This window comes from Hyperolius riggenbachi, chromosome 1 (assembly GCF_040937935.1).
Source record: "Hyperolius riggenbachi isolate aHypRig1 chromosome 1, aHypRig1.pri, whole genome shotgun sequence".
In the NCBI taxonomy this organism is placed as follows: domain Eukaryota; kingdom Metazoa; phylum Chordata; class Amphibia; order Anura; family Hyperoliidae; genus Hyperolius; species Hyperolius riggenbachi.
The window spans coordinates 360,360,481-360,382,291 of NC_090646.1; the positions used below are offsets into that span (position 1 = coordinate 360,360,481).

General features: G+C 41.8%; 1 protein-coding gene across 3 annotated transcripts in view; it reads right to left on the reverse strand.

The window, feature by feature from the left end:
• Positions 1-2,110: 2,110 nt before the first annotated feature.
• Positions 2,111-21,811, reverse strand: part of FRMPD1 (FERM and PDZ domain containing 1) — a 265,938-nt gene continuing 246,237 nt past the window's right edge. For all 3 annotated transcript variants that reach the window (XM_068234237.1, XM_068234234.1, XM_068234236.1), the window contains exons 13-16: positions 19,932-20,114; positions 16,767-16,911; positions 12,085-12,954; positions 2,111-8,562 (exon numbers count right to left, since the gene is read on the reverse strand). In XM_068234237.1, the coding sequence (XP_068090338.1) occupies positions 6,416-8,562; positions 12,085-12,954; positions 16,767-16,911; positions 19,932-20,114 (3,345 nt within the window). In that variant the 3' untranslated portion in view covers positions 2,111-6,415. The remainder of the gene's footprint in view (positions 8,563-12,084; positions 12,955-16,766; positions 16,912-19,931; positions 20,115-21,811) is intronic.

Genomic DNA, 21,811 nt, shown 5'->3' on the forward strand with positions numbered 1-21,811 from the left:
GGGAGTCGGACCCCCCCTCCCTCGCCTGGGTCCCCCGATCTGCGCTCCCCCTCCAGCTTTAAAAAGTTAAGTTGCAGCCGCTACTAGTAAGAGGCAATGGGCAGGGATCACTCACCTCTTCCGCGTTCCAGTGTGCGTTCCATTGTCGTCACTTCCTGCAACGCAACCCACTGTATTGTAAGTGGACGGCATTGCAGGAAGTGACGACAGTGGAGCGCACGCTGGAACGCGGAAGAGGTGAGTGATCCTTGCCCATTGCCTCTTACTAGTAGCGGCTGCTACTTAACTTTGTAAAGCTGGAGGGGGAGCACAGATTGGGGGACCCAGGTGAGGGAGGGGGGTCAGACCCCCCTCCCCGCTGCTTTGCCCAATACCCCCTTCCTGCCCGCTACCCACTCTAGCTCGGTGGCCCCCCCACACCCACGGACAGGCGGGTGCCCCCCTAGAAGTGCCGCCTGAGGCATTTGTTTCACCCTGCCTCATGGGCGGACCGGCCCTGGGTGTATGTTCTTTCATTTGCTGTTTGACACCTGAAGAAGGATGTAATATCCATAACATGTAGTGTGCACTTGCTCCAATACAGCAAAATTGTTTGCAGCCAGTAGCGTGCCGTCTCTTTTGTTTGTTTGGACGTTGTAATTTAGAGCTGCACCTCTATATGTCAGAGCTGTGTGCAGGGTTTTATATATCTTGCTACTGCCTGTGTGTCTCTGCATTCACCCTGCACTTTTAGCATGTTTTAATTGCTTTTTTGAATACTATATATTACGGTAACACTTTTAATAATGCTAGTTGAGCAGACCTCATAATTTTGGGGGGGTTTTTTGGATTGCACTTGTGCAACCTCTTCCCCCTTTTTACACAAGCAGTACTATGAGGCACTGTTCTGCTGCTACTGGCTGTGTTAATGGCTCAACAAGATACTATGGCTGCATTTAAGGATTCATGCCTTTAATAGCACACTTTCTTGACACAGCTTATACTTGAGTCATCAAAAAATGTCAGCATAAGACGGTCAAATAATTGAGTCGACTTATACACAAAGTCGACTTATATTTGAGTATATAAACATATATATATATATATATATATATATACATATACATATACATATAGATAGATAGATAGATAGATAGATAGATAGATAGATAGATAGATAGATAGATAGATAGATGATAGATAGATAGATAGAGTGTTTCTGATGCTGAAACCATAAAATTGGGTATCTTGAATAATTTACTAATGTTCTTCTATATGTCACTGAAGTTGCTTTTTAAAAGTTCTTCTCCAAGGAAATTACCATGGATGATTAGCCAAGTGTGCATGCTAACTTTTTGATGTCTTGTGCAGGAATGATCAGGAACAGTTTTACGACAAGCAAACCTGTCCCAACGTGTACAGGGGCACGGTCAGCAGGGTACCTATGTCACTGCCTCTTGCCGCTGTGCTGCACACTGCTCTAGATCCTCCCAACACTTTTGCTTTCACAGCCGTACTCCAGTTTTGAAGGTAGAAGTGACGGGAACGTAGAGAGCAGTGTGCGGCACATTGGTGAGAGGCAGCAACATAGGTAAGTTAACCCCTGTACGTGCCGGAACAATTCTGCATTCCCACTTGTGCCTAGTCTTGTGTGAGGGACGAATGGTAACTGGATCACGCTTTACATTCTGACTACCATCTAAAAATTACATTATGCTCTATGGCTCATTAGAAGTAAGCTTTTATTATTACGACTAGGGCTAACTAATTCTTGTAGATTTTCTCCTGCAAGAAGAATTTGTGAAGAAGAATATGATTACTTTATTAGGTGACTGTCTTTCTGTAATGGGTTAGGAGAAACGATAACTTCTAATTATGACCAGAGCTGAAATAGAACCATTTGATACCATAATACACCTGTTATCTGCTTAACAACTATTCAGGAACGACACATAAACTCCTAGTGCATTCAGGAACAATACAACACCAATGGATCACATCAGAAATGTATTTTACCTTTTAAAAGCATAACATTGTGCAGTCAAATGAATATATGACAATATATAAAGTGATTGTAATTACAATTCTTCCAGTCAATTAAAAATGAAGTCACAAGACTATATTTTCATGGTGCATATTATAGTCCAACTTTATACTATAACATATTTATACAAGAAAAATACAAGAAGCATACGTTTCTTAATAGCAAAATTAGTCTGCTCTTAACCAAAGAGAAACCGAAAATAATATCATTTATTTGTTCAAGTTCAAAATATAGACAACTTTATAGACTGTCTCTTGATATCATACGTCTTTGGTGCATATACTTTAAATATAAACATTAATAAAGATACTTACAGGGAGCCATACATGTAAACATTCTACTCAATGGACAGTTTTATACCCATAACAATATATAATAGTCTAATGATGAGTGGAATAATGTAATCAATATAATGTTCCCAAGAAAAAAATATATTAACACTTTATGTTGAATTCTTGAAGACAAAGAGTAAGGCAATACTGATATTGTGCTCCATGGTACAACTGACTGTATAATAGTGAGATGTCAGACTTGACAATCTTGTTCCACATTCAGCTGGTCTGATAAAGCTAAGCTATGTGTGCACAAACTCTGCCATCTGTCTCTGTGCTATACTCTTCTTTCAGGCTGAGACAGATCTGAGCTCTGTGCATGAACATTATAGCAATACACACATATGCTACTCAAATACATATGTCATAATGTCCTCCATATCTACTGAAGAGTCTATAGTTTTCTTGTGAATACATGGCTGCAATCATGTATGTAGATCAATTGCTTCTCACTGTATTACCATCATTCCATGTCTTTCAGCCATTTCTGAAAGTAGACATGGTAAATTGAAGAAAAGCAGTAATACCAGTTTCTTAAAAGAACAGTACATTTGTTGGTCAATAACTAAAGTCACACTACATTAATGTGGGGTAAGCCAGCCCTACCCAAAACTTATATTGCAGTCTTGGCGGTTCTACTGATAAGATTTCCTCTACTGAAGTATGTTTTACTCATAATTACAAGCCTACTTACAGAGACAAAATTAAGATTTTCTCCATAGATATGCCAAGGAGAAATATATGCAAATGGCTTCTGTTGCTAAGAGTATCAGAAGGAAGTCCTTTAGTTTTAGAAAGAAGTTCCTCTCCTCTGACTTTTGAAGCCTGCTTATTAGACCTCCATGCAATAGGTTGCTTCACTGACCAATAGAGTAGCCCAACACACTGTACTCACTTTCACTTTGCAGATCTAAATTTTCAGTAGTTCCACAGATTGGAGCAGATGTAATAAGGCAGTTTTCACTGTAGGAAGCATCTTATAATTAGGGATGGTTGGAAATGCCTATTTCTCATTCTGTGGAAATTCTGATCAACAAAAATGCTGATAAACGATTCCATGGATTTCAAATTTGCAAAATATGATTTCTGAGGAAAGTCTTTTTTTGTCATTTTGTTGATAAAGTTGGATGATTATAATACTTCTGAGTTTTGGACCAATCAGAGAATGCAGAATTTTACTGCGGTAATCGGCATACCACAGAAACTTTAGGCCAGCTGCAAGACTCATAAATACACTGTGGTATCCGAATCTTGTGAATGATCTAAAATTACTGCGGCAATCTGATTTTCACAGAAAAATTCTACATTCTCTGATTGGTCCAATGAGTTCTGTGATTTCCAATTACTGCTGTGGTAAGCCCATTTTTGATCAGAAATGTGGAAATTTCAATTCCTTGGAATCCAAATGAGCATCCCTACTTATAATGTACTTTTTTATCATATGCTCAGATTATATTGTAGACCTATATTTACTTCAGGGTGACTATAAGCTGTCTCTCTAGTGTAGCTGATTTCCCAGGCATTAATACTGCAAAGTGAACAATATTAAGGAAGAGTAGTGTGATCATAAATCTCATCATGACAAGGATTACCCTGTCATCTTTGGTGAGATTTTGTAAGCTGGTTAAAGAGAATCTGTATTGTTAAAATCGCATAAAAGTAAACATACCAGTGCGTTAGGGGACATCTCCTATTACCCTCTGACACAATTTCGCCGCTCCCCGCCGCATTAAAAGTGGTTAAAAACAGTTTTAAAAAGTTTGTTTATAAACAAACAAAATTTGGTTGATGTACAGTATGTCCACACATAGAAAATACATCCATACACAAGCAGGCTGTATACAGCCTTCCTTTTGAATCTCAAGAGATCATTTGTGTGTTTCTTTCCCCCTGCAGCTCTCATGCACTGAAGTGTCAGGCTGCTTGTTTCTTCCTGCAAACAGCTTTGTAATTCTTCAGTATGTGAAAGCCCAGCCAGCTCAGAGGACTATTTATCCAGCCTGTAAAAGATAAGAGAGAAGAGAGAAGCTGCTCTAATCCTAAATAATACACAGGCAGTGTGCATAGAGGGGCCTGGAAGGGTGAGTTCATAGCAGAACCACAACACTGAAGAACTTGGCAGCCTTCCAGACACAGGCCGACAAGTCTGACAGGGGAAAGATACATTGATTTATTACAGAGACAGTGATAGTATAAAGTGCTGCAGTAAGCCAGAACACATTAGAATAGCTTTTTGAACTTGTAGGATGATAAAAAACAGGATGCAATTTTTGTTACGGAGTCTCTTTAACCTGTTTAACTATTCAACAGTCTTAAAGACTAAAATCTGGAATCAGTTCTGGAGTCAGGCTTACATCCAGAACCGCTGGTGTATAGCAAGCTTAGTTTATTCTATTTGAATTGCAGTCACAGGAGTTATACATTTGATGAATATTGAAAAAAAAAATCTAAATACAGTACTTCACAGTCACCTCTAAAGTTGCTGTTTTCTATTTTTTCTCGACATCTTAGCTGGATATTAAATACCAACAGCTATAGATATCGAGAAAAAAGAGAGCAATTTGAGAGGGGACTGTGAAGTGCTGTAGTAAGAAGACTGCAAAGGGACTAGGAATATGGCACCCATTGAAATCAGGGATGAGCTGAAACTACACCAGTGCGAATTTACGCATCGTAGTTTGCATCTACGTATCGCAGTTCGTAGGTGAAGTTGCAGAACTATGCTTACGAATTTACGCGTAGCGAAGTACCGCTACACGTAGCTTACGCTTACTATGCGTAGTTAACATGTGTATTGCTTAGTGAACTACGTATGCATTACTCACGTCTATTTTTCCACGTACGATTGTATGCTTACAAATTTACGCATTGGAAAGGGGAATGTATGCATAGAAGAGTTCCCGGGATAAGCATCTAAAGAGAAATTAATGCGTAAAATTTTCTGCATACAGGCATAAGCATCCGCATACACTACGCTTCGCACTACGCGTAATTGCGTATTTTAACGCGTATTCTACGAAATGCATACAAAGCGAATATTTGATTTCGAAGCCGTAGTTTGGCGAAGTGTAATTGCGTAAAACTATGCCTAGTTCCAGCGTAGCGAAGTTGGCTGACTACGACCATCCCTGATTGAAATACTATTTTGTATTAGTTTTAAGCAATTTTTTAATTAAGTGAAAGCAATTACCAACTGGATTGAGACACAAGTACTTCTGATGTCTGACCGAGGAGTGCTGAGAAAGTATTTGACCTAACAGGACCTGGAAATGTTGGACGGACCAAGGGCCAGGAGGACTCTATGGTATTATAGGTATATATCTAACCTGAAGTGTGTTTCCTAACATCAGGTTCACTTTCATTTTTAAAATCACTGCAAGCATTCAAATCACAAGTGCTTTTTATGTGATAGATTAGGGGCATTTGTGCAATGATTTATCCAACTGTTATAGCAATAAAAGGTAATGCGAATATAGTGCCTAGACATTCAAAAATGGTACTTCTGGATTCATTCTTTACATTACTTGGTACCAACTCTGTTCCTGACTCCCTGGGCCTGGTTTGCTAAGGTTCTTTGGGGCTGTAGTCCACTGTAAAACATAAATGGTCCTGCAGACCTGATATTGTCTGCCGTGAGACTGCAAAGGTTGGTAACCTTCACTTGGGTCCCAATGGACTATACTGAAGATTGCTGAAAACTTGGAGAATGAGTGGCTATGTGACTGCTGTTATTTGCACTCTTCCAGATAAAGGATAACAAACCTCTGCCCATTTCAAGTAAAGCCATGCCAGGTCTGCAGGAGAATTCATGTACTTCTGTGTTCTGTAGCCCTATAGAAGCTTAGTAAATAGGGCCATAATGTCAGTTAGATAAAACAGATGTAGCAAGCATTAATGTTATATCAAATCATACAGACGCAGCCAATGAGCTACAAAACATACAGTTTGTCTTAAATGTTACAGTAATTTCCTGTAGGAAAATTGTGCAAATCTTAGGTATTTTTCTAGAGTCTGCAAGTATTTTCACACACACATAAAGAGGAAAAATGCTTATCTCTGTTCATAGGGACATTAGTGTCCTGAACTGCTGAGTTAAGCAAAATATAGCAGCAGTAAGTGCAGTGCTCTGGCGAGAAAGCAGTTTGAGATGCAATTCCCGGTCTTCCCTCTCTGAGGCCTTTTTAGCAGCTTGTACAAACTGATGATAAGTGCATATTAGGTCACAAAGATTAGTCTGGACTTCATTTTGCCGTTTGTTGCAACCTGCACAAATGGTAAATTGTAAACACACATCGGCCATATGCATTAGCCCAAAAAATGTTTCTTCTACTGCCTGGTAGATCTCCTCTGCTGACTGGTCTGGTCTGACCACTTTCTGAGATGTAGACATTACATTCCGAGAGACACTACAAAGGCGAGACTTTTGTTCTGAGAACAAGGTGGCACATTTGTCCTCAGTGTGTGATTTACGCTTGTTTCTATATTCCTCTACAATCTTTTGAAGATCCAGAACAATGTCTTGCAGCTTCCCAAAGCCCACTGGGGAATCATGTATTCTTCTTGTTAAGAGATCTAGAGCTTCACGGTGCTCTAAAGGCGCCAAGTTTTCTCTATTGCTGATTACAGAAAGATGATTGTTGTCCACAAACAAGGAACTTCCTGAACTAGGTGGTTTTGTTCTAGGTAAGGGTGACACAGTTCCACCAAAATCAATAATTTCATCCTCAGCATCATTATCTATGGGGCGGAAACAATTTGTGTAAGATAACTGACAACTACAGTTTCCTGCTTTGGAAGTCTTAGGACTCATCTGCTCTGAATCATAAGGATCTGCACATCTGTATTCAAATAATTCATAACTCTTAAGATCTCTGTTGATTGAATCAGCACGTTTTGGTAAGAATGTTTGTGACTGTAAAACATAATTGTCCTTATACACAGAATGCCCATCAGAGCCATCATCTGAGCTCAAGGTTTCGGCACATGAATCAATCCTCTCATCATTTTCATCATAGCACAGTTCCAGAGTATCAATGGCCGTCTCAGAAGAACACACTGAGGGAGACAAGCAGTCTCTCCTATCAAATGTGCTTCTTGTCATAGCCACTGAACCGACTGAGGTTAAGCCATTTGACTCTTGGTTTGTTAACAGATGCACTGTCTCTTCACAAGGAGACACTCTGGTTCCTGCAGCTCCTCCATCTTTAAACGAGTTTATAGGGAAACTGGTGAAAAGATCAGCAATCCCTTTGAAATCAAACAGTAAATCAGTAGCTTGTGAGAAACTAAACAACTTCCGTGTTTTAGAATTCTGTGAAGAATGATCATTACTTATTGCCTCCTTGTGAGATGTATCCCCTGCATGAACAAACTCATTTTTGAGTGTGAGGTGTTTGGAGGCCTTAGGGTGTTCTGACTCTGAAATGTTTGGTAATATTTTGTCACTGAGATCTGGTGATGACATAACACCAAAGCTTTGTCTGTTTTCAGGTATATATTCAAATGTGCTTTGTTGTATGGACTTAAAATCATCTGTGAAGTCCTCCAAATGGTTTGTTGAGCTTTTTGTATCCCAGCTATCTGGTGTGAAGGAGGCATGTGATAGTCCAATTATATCAGTTTTGTCCAGCTGTATTGATATCTGAGAGGGACTAACATGACCATCTTGTTCTAATATATTACAGTCAAAAGTGTTAGTAGTACTTCCAACAGCACAATGGTTACCTTTGTGACTCTTTTCTATCCCTGAGTCATTTCTGAAGCGTACAGCTGATATGGAGGATGATACTGAGTCGGTCACAGACTTGGTCTCCATAGTGTCAGGTTCCATCTCCATTAGGTTTGGGGAATGTGTTCTGCTTTTAGATTTGGATATGGAGTTGTGTTTAACAAGGGGTTTGGTTTCAAGAAGTGCTGGTTCAGCCTCAATGTCATTCAGGGAGGAAACTGTAGGAGAATGAGGCTCAACAGGGAGATGAGACTCTTTTTCAAAGCAACACACATGGTCCATGTTCTCCTGTGAATAGGAGGGTGACAAAGGGAACGTGACCTGAGACGTATAGTCTGTTTGTAAGTAAGATCTTCTTTTTCGTTGCATCTTTGATGACTTTTTTGAATGTTTTTCCTTTGTGTATCTTTCTGTAGAATTTTCCAGTGAGATACTTGATCCACTGTCCGGGTATACAAATAATAAGCCTGGTTTGGAGCCTGCAAGAGGAACAAGATTTTGAATTTCATAGTGCACATTTTCAAACATATTTAAAAGCATTAAAATGCAGATATAATACTAGAACTAAATTTAAATCTTAAATATATACAGGTAGTCCCCGGTTAACGAACGAGATAGGGACTGTGGGTTAGTTCTTAACCTGAATCGGTTCTTAAGTCGGAACATTGTGCCATCTCTGTCCCCTGTACCTCATCTGTGCCTCCAGTGTCCCCCTCTGTGTCACCTCTGCCCTTTGTACCTGTTTATACACGTTTAAAAGCAAAGATTTTTTCTTTGCTTTTTAAAAATTGATTTTCTCAAAAACTACAAATCCAATTTGAATTTATTTTTGACTCGTTCCCATGGAAACAGAGAATCCATGCCATTCGTATCGGCGGGTCGTTCGTAAGTCGGTCTTTCGTAAGTCGGGGACTACCTGTAAAATGATATTCTACATCTATCAAAAAATCCTTCATAGTAAAACTATACATAACGCAATGGTTTTTTTTGTGAAAGGTGAAGAGACAAGCATGTTGTGTACACTACAAATATATACATGTAACGATCTGCTCAGCTGTCTGCACGGGCAGACAGCTGTTTGTCCATTCCTTAAGTCTGAGGGCTGCAGGTCTCTGGAAAAGAGACCTGTCTTTGCTTTGCAAGTTTCAGACCTGCTCTGCTGCTGAGCAATTTGCATACACTTGTCATGCAAACTGCCTAGCTGCCTCCTTTGAAGGCTTGCAGTATAAATACCATGTGCTCCCAGAATCCTTTGCTGGTCATGAAGGTTTGTTCCTGCAAACACTCCTAGAGTGTTAGCCTTGCTGTCGTTTGCTAAGATTATCTTAGAGTATTCCTGGGGACTGCACTAAACGTCCCTTCTAGTGCAGTCAGGTTGTATTATCTGTTTTGCCTAGTTCTGTCTCTCTGTCTCGATTGCCTTCTCGCCAGCGGCGGTCGACAGGGAATCGTTCTGTCTGTCTCGGAGCGTAGGTCAGAGCTGAGGTTGCTCCTGGCCTGCTCCATCTGTTTGGATCGCAGTTGCTGTAGTGGTAGTGGCAGTGCCTCCCTCTGTATTCTGCCTTAGGGGTGCTAACCAGAGCAGCAGTTGCTACTGGTAGCCCCATCTGTTTGTCTGTCTGGATCGCACTCGCTCTAGCGGTAGCAGCGGTGGTTCCTTCTGAACTCTGTCTGGGAGTGTAGGCCAGAGCTGCAGTTACTGCTGGCTGCTCCTTCTCTTTGTCTTGCCTGATACAAACGCTTGCTGTAGGCTCGGTGAGGTAACCATTTAGCAAGCGTTCGCGTTCTCTATTTCGTGTTTGTGTGTCATTGGTTAGTTAGGGTGGCATGCTTATCACTGGGAGCCTAACGCCCGGTGATCGTGCTTAAACGCGTTCGCTGTTGCAAATGAGTGCGGTGTTCGCGTTTAGTTAGCGTTTGTTATTTTCCTTATTGTTCTTGTTTGCTGTGCCTTTGCTACTCTCGTGCTCTGTCCTGCTCAGTCTTGTGTCACTTCTGGCAATCGCCTCTCTCGCGATTGCGTTCATACTTCATTTCTGCTCATGTGTGTTCACCGTCACTGGGTGGTGACTAGATTGGTGGACACACATTTATTCTGTCTCTGTGCACTTTCTCTTTTAGGGCTATCCAGCCTTACATTGCTTCAACTCGTGCAATTCCCATCTGGCGTCTGTGGCAGTACAGAGGCTGAGTCCGTCTGTACTCCACAGCTCCATCTGCCGGTGGGAATCTCCCTCTACAGGTGCATAGCACCATAGCTGGGTTATACTTAAATACACGTTTGTGGAGGATTTCCGTAGTGTCGGCGCGCGTTCTGTGCGCTGACCACGGAAATAAAAACCCGCAAACGTTACAATATAAATGCAAATGAAATCACAAGTCCAGGGATCTGTAGTAAAACATACACCCAATAGCGTCCCTTTCTCAGAACACTTCAAAATGTTTTACATGCTGAAAAATGCCTTTCTCTACATAATTCTTCAGAGCATTGTTTAAAAAAAACAACAAGTTAGTTGGGAATCTCTCCCCTTCTGCCTACATATCACACCTCAATATCACATACATATTCAAGTGTACCTGAGACAGGGGATAGAAAAAAATGTATACATACCTGGGGCTTCCTCCAGCCCCCTTCAACGGCCTCTGTAAGGGCTCCTGTAAGTTTGGCCAGTCGGTGCTTGCGCAGTGCGGCTGCACACCCTCCCCTGTCGCACTCCCATGTCTGGGAGCATTCTGCACCTGCACAGTAGTGTGGGCCACGCACGCACAGTAAGCTCCAAATGGCCAAACTTACGGGAGCCCCTACAGAGGATGGCGATGGGGACAGATCAGGCCAAAGGGGGCTGGAGGAAGCCCCAGGTATGTAAACATTTATTTTATTCCCCCATCTCAGGTTCCTTTTAATGCTAAATATTGACTAACAAGTGAAGTACTGTAGGTGAACAGTCAGTCAGTGCTTAAAGACTACCCAATCCCCAATATGCTCTTCTGAGAAACCCCTCCTGGGATTTAACAGTAGTGTTACAAGCACTGATAGGATTTTAAGGTGGAACCTCAAGATGTGTTCAATAAAACTGTACACATAGTTGTATCTTACCAACTAATATTTAAATATTATTCTACTTTAGATTATACTGATTTCAATTTTTTTTAAAACTGCATTTCTTGCTCCTGTAAGCACTAGGAATTATGCACTGAATAAAAGTGAATCTTTACAAAGTGTTTTTACAGCTTGTGATAATGATGATGAGCCATTTTCTTGTCTTTAAAGTACATCTAAAGTTAAAATAAGCTTATAAAATGATGCATTGTAGGTGTAGTACAGTTAATAAATAGAACATTAGTAGCAAATAAAACATGTTGTTTTCCAGTGCAGGAAGAGTTAAAAAAACTTCAGTTATCTATGCAAATGAGAGTCTCTGTGCTATTCACAGTGCTAAACAGACAACAAACAGTGACACAGTTTGCAGGTTTTACTGCAGGAATGTTAAAAGGGTCATTATTCTGCTTTGTTTTATAGCTTAAAAGACAGAGGCCCATATGCAATTCACTTTTTCTCTTAGACCAATTAGTGATGCAGCTGAAAGTGCTGGGGCACACACAGGAGCGTGCCCAATCATACACAGCTGTGGCATTACTAAAAATCGTATATCTACATCCTCGTGGCTTGGATGAATTCACTGTGGACATAGATATACTGTACTGGTGGAAAAAGTGGTTAAAGTACCTCAGTTGCCACTAATCTGCTATTAGGGGCGCTGGAAGGGAGGCCAATAGACCACCAGGAAAGGGAATGCTATATTAGTTTCGTTTACATTTGAAGTACATATGGTAATGAGTGACTTGCATTGGAAATTATTCTACAATTCATGGAATAATGAATGGACGTTTTTAATTCTTCCATAAGGATAATGTGAAACTTTATTTGTAGAACCTACTTTTGACCTCTTTGGTAGTATCAGTCTTATTTTACTGTGCAACTATAGTGAGGAATATTTTACCTGGAGAGGTTAATGTAGGTGTGAATCTGTCTGTAGCATCAAAAAATTCTTCTTCAGAACTGCTGTCACCAAATCCAGGGGGAGGATCAAGGATGAGAACATCAACCTCATGTAATTTCCGAATACAGCAATTTTCCTTTCCTTTGATTTCTCTAATTGGATCTTTTGCACAGTAACTTTCGGGGCTACTGGGGTCATTCCTGTCCACACTGCTGGCAGGGGAGATATTTGAGCACAGGCTATAGTATTCCATAACATTATTTTCAATGAGGTGACATCCAGGAAACACAGGGATGTCTTGGTCTTCTCTGCAGTCCACGTCTTTGGGTGATCTACACTGGTCTTTAACATCCATTGCCGTGTCTGCTCTGATGTTGGCCGCCTGCAAGAAACAAAGTAACGGATCTGATTCTTGACATCCATCTCCTTTGCAGTTCATGTCTGGATTATCTGTAAAAATACCATGATCTTCTGAAATGATGTCTTTCAAGACGGGTGTATAAAACTGGAAAAACTCTGGCCTACTAGAAGAACAGGTTTCTAAGTCATCCTCTTCCAAAGCATCAATGGAATCACTAGACCAGCTGATCTTGTAACCATGACTTTCTGTGTTAACCGAATCAGAGGTTTCAGAAATACTGTCTGTATCATTGTTTCCCCCGTCACAGTGTCTTTCTTCAACATTACTTTCTTTCTTTTCTTCCTTTGGTGTTATTGTGCAGTCTTCTCCTTTTGTTTCTTCATCCTCATCTTCTTCATGCAATGGCTTTATGTTATGTTGCCTCAAAAACTGTAGATCAGATGAGAGGTCTAAAGAAGAATCAAGCTCAGACGACTCTTCTGAATCACTGCACGCTCTAGATTCATAGCCTGTAAAGGATTAGGTAGACAATATATTTGAAATGCATTCATTATTTAATGAAGGCATCACATGTATCTCAAAGATAAACAGATATACTGTATAGATTATATAATTGTTCAAACAAACAGACTATTCTAAAGCTAGGTAAACAAGCTAGATGAAACTTGAACAAAGTGGCCAATAAGGACCATCTCAGCAACGAATGTAGCGTGTGCATAGGATCTCCCTGACATAACCTAAAAATCCAGAACACCAGATCTTTAGCGTCTATCACACCTGATAGACCCTTGAGTGCATTGTTCTTCTCCTCTCTCTGCCCTATCATGGGCCTCTAGGCTAGCGATGTGTCTGTACAACTCTCAGCACCTTACTGTCACCAGAGAGAGGGAGTCCTGATCCTTGCAGTTGACAGAAATTGTAAGTGTGTACGAGAACTAACTTTGTTCCTGATAACTTGTATGTGTATGTTTTATCATGCTAAAGCCAGGCTAGACTTTTTCTTAGAAGGAAAAAGTGTCTCCATGTGAAAAGGGGTTGGGGAAAAGGATTGGCGGCGGTGATCTGGAGGGTCTATGCTCAGGGCCGGCCTCTAGTTTTCCAGCACCCTGAATGAAGCTAGACTTTGCACCCCCCCTCCCCGATTATGACCCTTACACTGGGACACCAAGGAACGAGTGAATATCAAACACAGGGGAATATTCACTAAACAGATGGATGGAGAAATGGGGAAGAGGGGGGCATACCAGTGGTTTATCTAGGGTAAATGGCGCCAATGGCAAGCACTAAAATTGCGCCCCCGCCTGACCATCATAATTGACAAGGTAAAACCCAGGCCATGACTCTGCTCACTGGTCCTTGACCACTTATTTTCTCAAAATAACAACAGTAACTTGAGATAAGGTAAAGTGGTAGTATTATAGCTAACACTCTTGCCTTGCATTACTGGAATCCAATGTCCAACTCTGTGTTTGTGTAGGTCTTCTTTTGGACATCTGATTTCATCCCAAAAAATATACCAACAAGTTAAGTGTCCCCCACCCCCTTTCCAATTACCAAAATATTATGGTAGGGACATAAGATTATGACAATGGCAAAAATTAGATTGCGAGCTTCGAGCAATTTTCTCAGAGTTTTAATCTCTTTTGTCATAATTGGGGAGAGATTAAGCAACGTGTGTTATGCATTGATCTGATTTTTCATATGTTATAATCAATTAAATAAATGTATTGTAATTCTTGAATTAAAGAGAAATATAAAAACATTGTATGGTGTGTGGGCATTTTATGACAATGGTAGGATTAGATTGTAAGGTCCTCTGAAGATAGTCAATGACATGACTGCAGAAGATGCAGAAGATGTCAGTGTTATATAAATATATAAGAACTAGCGGACCCGCAGCGTAGCATAAGAGGGTAGCGGGCAGGAAGTGGGTATTGGGCACAGTGGCGGGGAGGGGGGTCGGACCCCCCCTCCCTCACCTGGGTCCCCCATCTGCGCTCCCCCTCCATCTTAAGCGGCGGGGAGGGGGGTCAGACCCTCCCCCCTCACCTGGGTCCCCCATCTGCGCTCCCCCTCCAACTTAAGCGGCGGGGAGGGGGGTTGGACCCTCCCTCACCTGGGTCCGCCATCTGCGCTCCTCTCCAGCTTAAGCGGCGGGGAGGGGTTCGGACCCCGGCTCCCTCACCTGGGTCCCCCATCTGCGGTCCCCCTCCAGCTTAAGCTCAGCAGCCGCTATTAGCAAGAGGCAGGGGATGACTCACCTCTTCCGCGTTCCAGCGTACGTTTCACTGTTGTCACTTCCTGCAATGCCACCCACTGTATTGTAAGTGGATGGCATTGTAGAAAGTGACGACAGTGGAATGCACGCTGGAACGCGGAACTGGAACTCCCAGGTGAGGGAGTGGGGGGTCCGACCCCCCTCCCCGCGCTGTGCCCAATAACCCCTTCCTGCCCGCTACCCCCTCCAGCTCGGTGGTAACTCTAGGACCGCCCCTGGGGGCAGGGCGCTACTTCTTCTTGCTTGGACCGACCCCTTCTTCTTGGTTGGACCGGCCCTGGGGGCAGGGCGCTACTTCTTCTTCTTGCTTGAAGGTTGAGGCACGTAGCCTATTATATATATATATAGATAATATGGCAGGACATTAGGCTATGACTATGGTAGGATTAGATTGTGAGCTCCTCTGAGGACAGTGAAATGACTATGTACTCTGTAAAAATGCTGCAGAAGATGTCAGTGCTATATAAATACATAATAATAATAATATAGTAGTAGGGCATTAGACTATGACTATGGTAGGATAAGATTGTAAGCTCCTTTGAGGACAGTCAATGACATGACTATGTACTCCCTGCTAAGTGCTGCAGAAGATGTCAGTGCTTTATAAATATGTAATAATAATATGGTAGGACATTAGACTATGACTATGGTAGGATTAGATTGTGAGCTCCTCTGAGGACAGTCAGTGACAGGACTATGTACTCTGTAAAGTGCAACAGAAGATTGTAGTCCTATTAAATACAAAATAATAATAATAATATGGTAGGACACAGTGTTCTCTCCAGGCTCTTTTAGCCAGTGGCTCCACCTGCTTAATTTTGGTGAGCACCCGGCTGTCATCAGCTCCCCTCCTCATCCTCCCCCTATGCTGTAAGCAGATTTTCTTATACGCTGGAATATATGGTACTTGAAAAAGGGGAGAGAGGCTAAACAGGTGATGCAGCTGCATGGGCCCTAGAGGATGCAGGGCCCCTCTACAGCTACATGGCCTACAAGAGCCTGTGTCCACCTCTAGTGAGCATGCTGAGGGGTAGATAGGGGGGAGAGAGGGGCTTACTGACAGGTCGAGAAGGGGGCTTGCTGAGGGGTGGATGAGGACAAAGGGGCTTGCTGAGAGAAAAGAGGGAATGCAAAGAAGGGGGCTAGAAGGAGAATAGAAATTATTGAGGGTTGGGGGGGAGGTCAACGGGCACAAAGTTTGAAGGCAGTGAGGAGAGAGTAACTTACCTCTCAGATCCTCCTCTTTGCACATCTGCAAGGTCTTCATTTGGTGCATCAACTCATCCTATCCTTCCTTCCCTGCTGTGCTGGGAAAAGGATCAAGCTACACACAGGCATATGCCTGTGGAGGCGGAGCCTCAAGGGCCTGGGGGTGGAGCTTTGCAGGCATGTGTGAGGGGACAGAGCTTAGTGATGGTGTGGGGTTGATGCACATATGGGGTTGCGGTGCGGGTCTAAATCCAGCAGCGGCACCTTTACAGCAATCCTAAATGCGCCAGCATAATATTTATATAACATGACTCAGCAGTGGTGGATGGGGCAACCAGCGAGGAGAGTGTCGATCTTAGTCCGACTCTTTAATCCAAAGAGGATTGTGATTCACCGGATTTTATCAGCAACCGCTACTTTTTCCTGTGTCAGTCTATGTCCAACATTGAACCTATAGAGGAAAATGCCCATGTAGGATACAGTCCGAAATAGTGTTGGAAAGCGTTAATTACATAGGTCACATGACGACAAGGAAGGGCTATGTCTATATGACATCATGTATTTACAATCAATCTCTTAGATTTGTAGTACAAAAGCTTACATGCTAACTGGAGTTCATTCATCATTTCAAAATGTGGAACCTCAGGTCTGTGATAGAGCCAAATGGCTTTGTCTAGCAACAAATGGCAGGTTCTGTTTTTGAACTGGTGAGGGATCATATTGGCCCTTTCACCAGTTCAGCTGAGCATAAAGGATCTGCAGAAATGTCACAGTGTGCTCCTGCTCACAATAGATTATAAATGGTAATTTCAAACTTTTCTGCTAGCCTTTTACCTTCCTCAGCAGATATACGATGGACTGGGCTATTTATGGTCCACTCAAATATGGATGCAGTAGAGCTCACCAGCAGCTTGCAATACCCAGAAATCAGAAGAGCAATATCCTTTGCATTATTTGATTCCAGCAAGAGGGAAAGTGGCTTTAACAAAAAGAAAAGACAGGAAAAACATTGTTATCTACACAATTGTGTTTAGCAGCTAAAGGGAGAAATCTGTACATTTCTTTTCAGAAACATGGTAAAATACATGGACCTACATGTTCTGTTTGCATAATCTGGTCAGATAAACTTCATCAACGGTAACCATTTTACTACAGCTAAACTTCTCCTGCTCACCTCTTTATTTGGTCCCTTATAGTTGTCTTCTGTCCCATACCTTATTTTTCCAGCTCTACTTGATGAAAGGTACACATGATTTTTATAAACATACTGGGGAGGGTGTGTGAAAGGTCAATACTTTATTACAAAATGAGCTGGGGAAAATGGATGGTTGGGGTCAGGTGATGTGCTCTGCGCTAGGAAAGCAACTCCTACTCTCCTGGCAGCAAGGCGATACAGGGCCAGATGTTCATGTATTTTCAAACAGATTTATTGGAGAAAAGTACAAATTTGCAGTACACAAAATGATGTGCATTGCTAATACATGTAATACAATCTATGTGTCTATCTATTTATATGTCTATCTCTCAGGATCTCTCCTGTAGCATGTTCTCTCGGTTGCTGTGGAACTGCAACCGGGCAGTTCTGACTTATTGCGAATGCCCAACCGAATGCAAGCAGATAAGTCTCATTGTCATTTGCAATCACTCTGCAGTTCAGAGCAGCTCAGGATGCTTTCATGACTCCTCCTATTGCTTGCTGCAGTTGAACTGCAGCCAGATAGCCCTGGATTTCCTACATGCATGTTGTTGCATAATATTGCATGTATTTGTTATGAGAGTCCTTCAGGTAGTAGCTTGTAATCAAGCTGGCTCAGGATTGAGTAATTACCATTCAGTTGCGTGGGAATTTGCATGCCTGCATTCATTGGCTGCAGGCATGAGCTTCCGAATTTCACGGAAGCTAATTTTCCGAAATTCCGCCGGAATTGGGTGTTCCACATTGTTCCGCGGAACACGGAAATTACAAAACGGTAGTCGGAATATGCGGAATACCGTGAATTCGGAATCGGAATTTTTTGACCAATCAGGAGATGCGGAATTAGTTGACCAATCATGATCAGCTGGTGAAATCACTTGCAAATGCTTGCTGATGCTGACTTCACTCCTCCTGTCCTGGTAACTCTCTTCACTATCGCCGTCTACATGCACTCAGGGACTCCTGGCTGGAAGTGACATCTGCGAACTTCCGCCTGGGCGCCACCCAATCATTCCATATTACAAAAGAAACGGATTTCCGCAAAAAACGAAAGTAGGTTTTTTTTGCCAAATTTAAAAAGTACAAATCAACTTTATTAACAATAGACTATTATCAACAGTATTGATGATCATCTTAAATTTCAGATACAAAAACGATGTTTCAAATGAGCGACTGAGTAATTCCTCCGAAATTTACGGAAATCCATTTAAAAATTACGGAAAATGTACCCGGCGGAATACCGCCGGAATGCAGCGGTAGCGGAATTTCGTTATGACGGTATGCGGAATTACAGCGGAATCGGAAATAGGCTCTTCCGACCATGCCTGATTGGCTGATGTTGACATACTGTAAAAGTCTGCCTCCTATTTCCGACTCCACCCGACATAGCGTACAGCTCCCTGAGTTGTTGCTGGGTCATTCATGTGAATTGTATATTGCATTGTTTAACCTTGTTTCTTGCTTGGACATTTGCTGTGTCCGTGGGGATACAGTGAAGTCTTTCTGATCCTGATAGCTTGGATTCTGCCATCATCACGTTGGTGATTGGTAGTATTCCTGCTAGTCTGTTCCTGAGGACATAACCAATGCAGCGGTTGCCATTAGTTATGCTCCTACCTGTTTATCTTGTCTGTCAGTGTGAATGTTTGCCGGCGCTGGGGCAGCGACTAGATTGGCAAAGCATTCCATCTGTCTATCTGTTGTTTGTCTTGTTACTCAGCCTGAGGCTTAGTGAGGCATTGCACTAAGCAGCCATTGTATATTAATGCGACTTTCATTACTCAATTAATGTATTTCAATGCGACTGCCAGACTGACTTAGATACGGCCTTAGCATTACTGCCCGGTCTCTCGCCTAGTCCTTTGTACCACAGCCATCTGATCTAACGTGTATGACCTTAGCCTGTTACCGACTCTAATTCTGTGTAGTCCACTGTACCACTGCCATCTGATCTAACGTGTATGACCCTAGCCTGTTACTGACTACGTCTGTTGTGTATTGTATCACATAGCATCGAGCATGACAGGCGATATCGGAAGCCCAGAGCTGCAGTTGCTCTGGGCAATCTTGCTCCCTTGTTAATTACTCCTGTGGCCACCTGTGTAGCCTCTTCCATTACCCAGCTACATAGTCTTGAGCACACACGCTGATTCAGAAAGTATGCCCCTCAAGCATTACACTATCTATCTGTCTATCTATTATCTCTCTATTCTGGCAATGGAGATCTAAAGTCCCATACACACGCTAGATTTAAGTCGGCTGAGGCGGCCAATAATGACCACCTTTAACGATAATCTGGTGTGAGTACAGCTGCCCCGACAGCCAACCACCGCCTGGCCAGCAATCCACTAAGCTGATTAATCAATTCATCTGAGCCAATCGCTTTGTTCTTTCTGCTTAACATGTGACGTCACATCTGCACCACTCTGTTAGCCCTCGCCCCCCCCCTGCATTGCAACAGAACCCGTAGTCAGCCTATAGGCTGATTATGCACCTGTACAGCATTAGCCCGGTGATGTCGCCCAAGAGATTGGTTCCTGATCCCTGTTGGGCGACATCAATCTATCACGTTTACAGGCCTGAAAGCATTTTTTGTAAAAATCACTTTTACAGAAGAAAAATAATTTCACACTTTTGGCACTTTTGGAGGAAGGAACAGTTGAATTTATTTTTTTTATTCATTTCTTATTTTTCTTTAGAATGATCCCTGTTTCAGCATTTTGTTACATTATGTGATTTCTGTCTTTTGATAATAAACAAGAATTCAGCTTTGTTGATAGGTTACAGCAATGACCTTAAGTTACCTTGACATCCTGTAGGTAGACCTTTACCAGACTCACTTTCTCCGACTCTGGGGACAGCTCTAGTCGGCTGATGCTGGGGAACTCGGCTAATGTTATCATAATACTGAGCTTGTTGTTAATAATCTGACTAATGCCATACTTTGCTCCAACTAGAAGAGTGACGTAGGATTCTCTGTCCTGCAACTGCCAGGAGAAATGTGTTAGTATTTTTCAAAAAAATAGTACATGTAAATAAACTGTTGTTGGTAAAAAAAGATACACACTAAGGCATAGATATCTAAAAAAAATGAAAGATGTTCTTTCCATTAAGTTTAGTAAATATGACGTATCCAAGGTATTAATTACCACTAGTTACTGGACACTTAATTCAGTAATATGCTAACATGTGATTTGACTCCCAGAGGAACTGCAGTGAAAGTAAGGTAATGAAAAAAAAAACATTTTTACAATAATTATGTATAAATGATTTCAACAATGTTTGCCCATTGTAAAATCTTTCCTCTCTCTGATTTACATTCTGAAATGTATCACATGGCGACATCTTTACCACTGGAAGGTGATGTCTGCTTTTTTGGCAGATAGAAACAGCTGTTATTTCCAACAAAGCAACAAGGCTCCCACTATGTGATGTCAGTACCTAGGTGCTGACATCACACTGTGGGAGGGGTTTCATCACAATATCAGCCACACAGAGCCCCCTGATTAACCGTTTGAGAAAAGATAAGATTTATCATAATAAAGTGGGTATCAGATACTGATTGGGATGAAGTTCAATCCTTGGTTACGGTTCCTCTTTAACATACTGATATAATACTACCAGCCACGCATACATTTATACACATGTTGAGGCTAAGTTAGTGATATAACTAAAATAACTTGAACACCTGTATAAGTGTACACACCCTGGAGCATGGGGATATAAGACAGTAGTCTATTAAGTCAAGCTAGAACAAGGCTGCAATCAAGATGATCATAGCAAATAACCTGCTTGGATGCTTTAGTAGACTAGGAGATGTTTGGAGATAACTTGGTAAATCAGGCCCAACCACCTCATTACATAGTTCATTATGGAGCAGTTGCAAGAGAAAAAAAAACTTTCTACCACCTAACCCTAACTTTCAGACACTAGTATCTAAAACTAAATTCCACCAGCCCTATCTCCTAACACTAACCCTCCTAAATGATGTGTAGCTACAGTTAGGTCCATAATTATTTGGACAGAGATAACTTTTTTTCAAATTTTGGTTCTGTACATTACCGCAATGAATTTTAAATAAAACAACTCAGATGCAGTTGAAGTGCAGACTTTCAGCTGTAATTCAGTGGGGTCGAACAAAACAATTGCATAAAAATGTGAGGCAACTATAGCATTTAAAAAAAAGCAATCCATTTATTTCAGGGGCTCAAAAGAAATTGGACATTTGACTCACAGGCTATTTTATGGGCAGGTGCTGGCAATTCCGTCATTATGCCATTATCAATTATGCAGATAAAAAGCCTGCAGTTGATTTAAGGGGTGGTGCTTGCATGTGGAAGATTTTGCTGTGAACAGACAACATGCAGTCAAAGGAGCTCTCCATGCAGGTGAAAGAAGCCATCCTTAAGCTGCGAAAACAGGAAAAAAAACCATTCGAGAAATTGCTACAATATCATGAGTAGCAAAATCTACCTTTTGGTACATCCTGAGAATTAAAGCAAGCAATAGTGAACTCAGCAATTCAAAAAGTCATGGACGTCCACAGAAGACAACAGTGGTGGATGATCGCAGAATCATTTCCATGGTGAAGAGAAACTCCTTCACAACAGCCAACCAAGTGAACAACACTCTCCAGGGGGTAGGCGTATCAATATCCAAGTCTACCATAAATAGAAGACTGCAT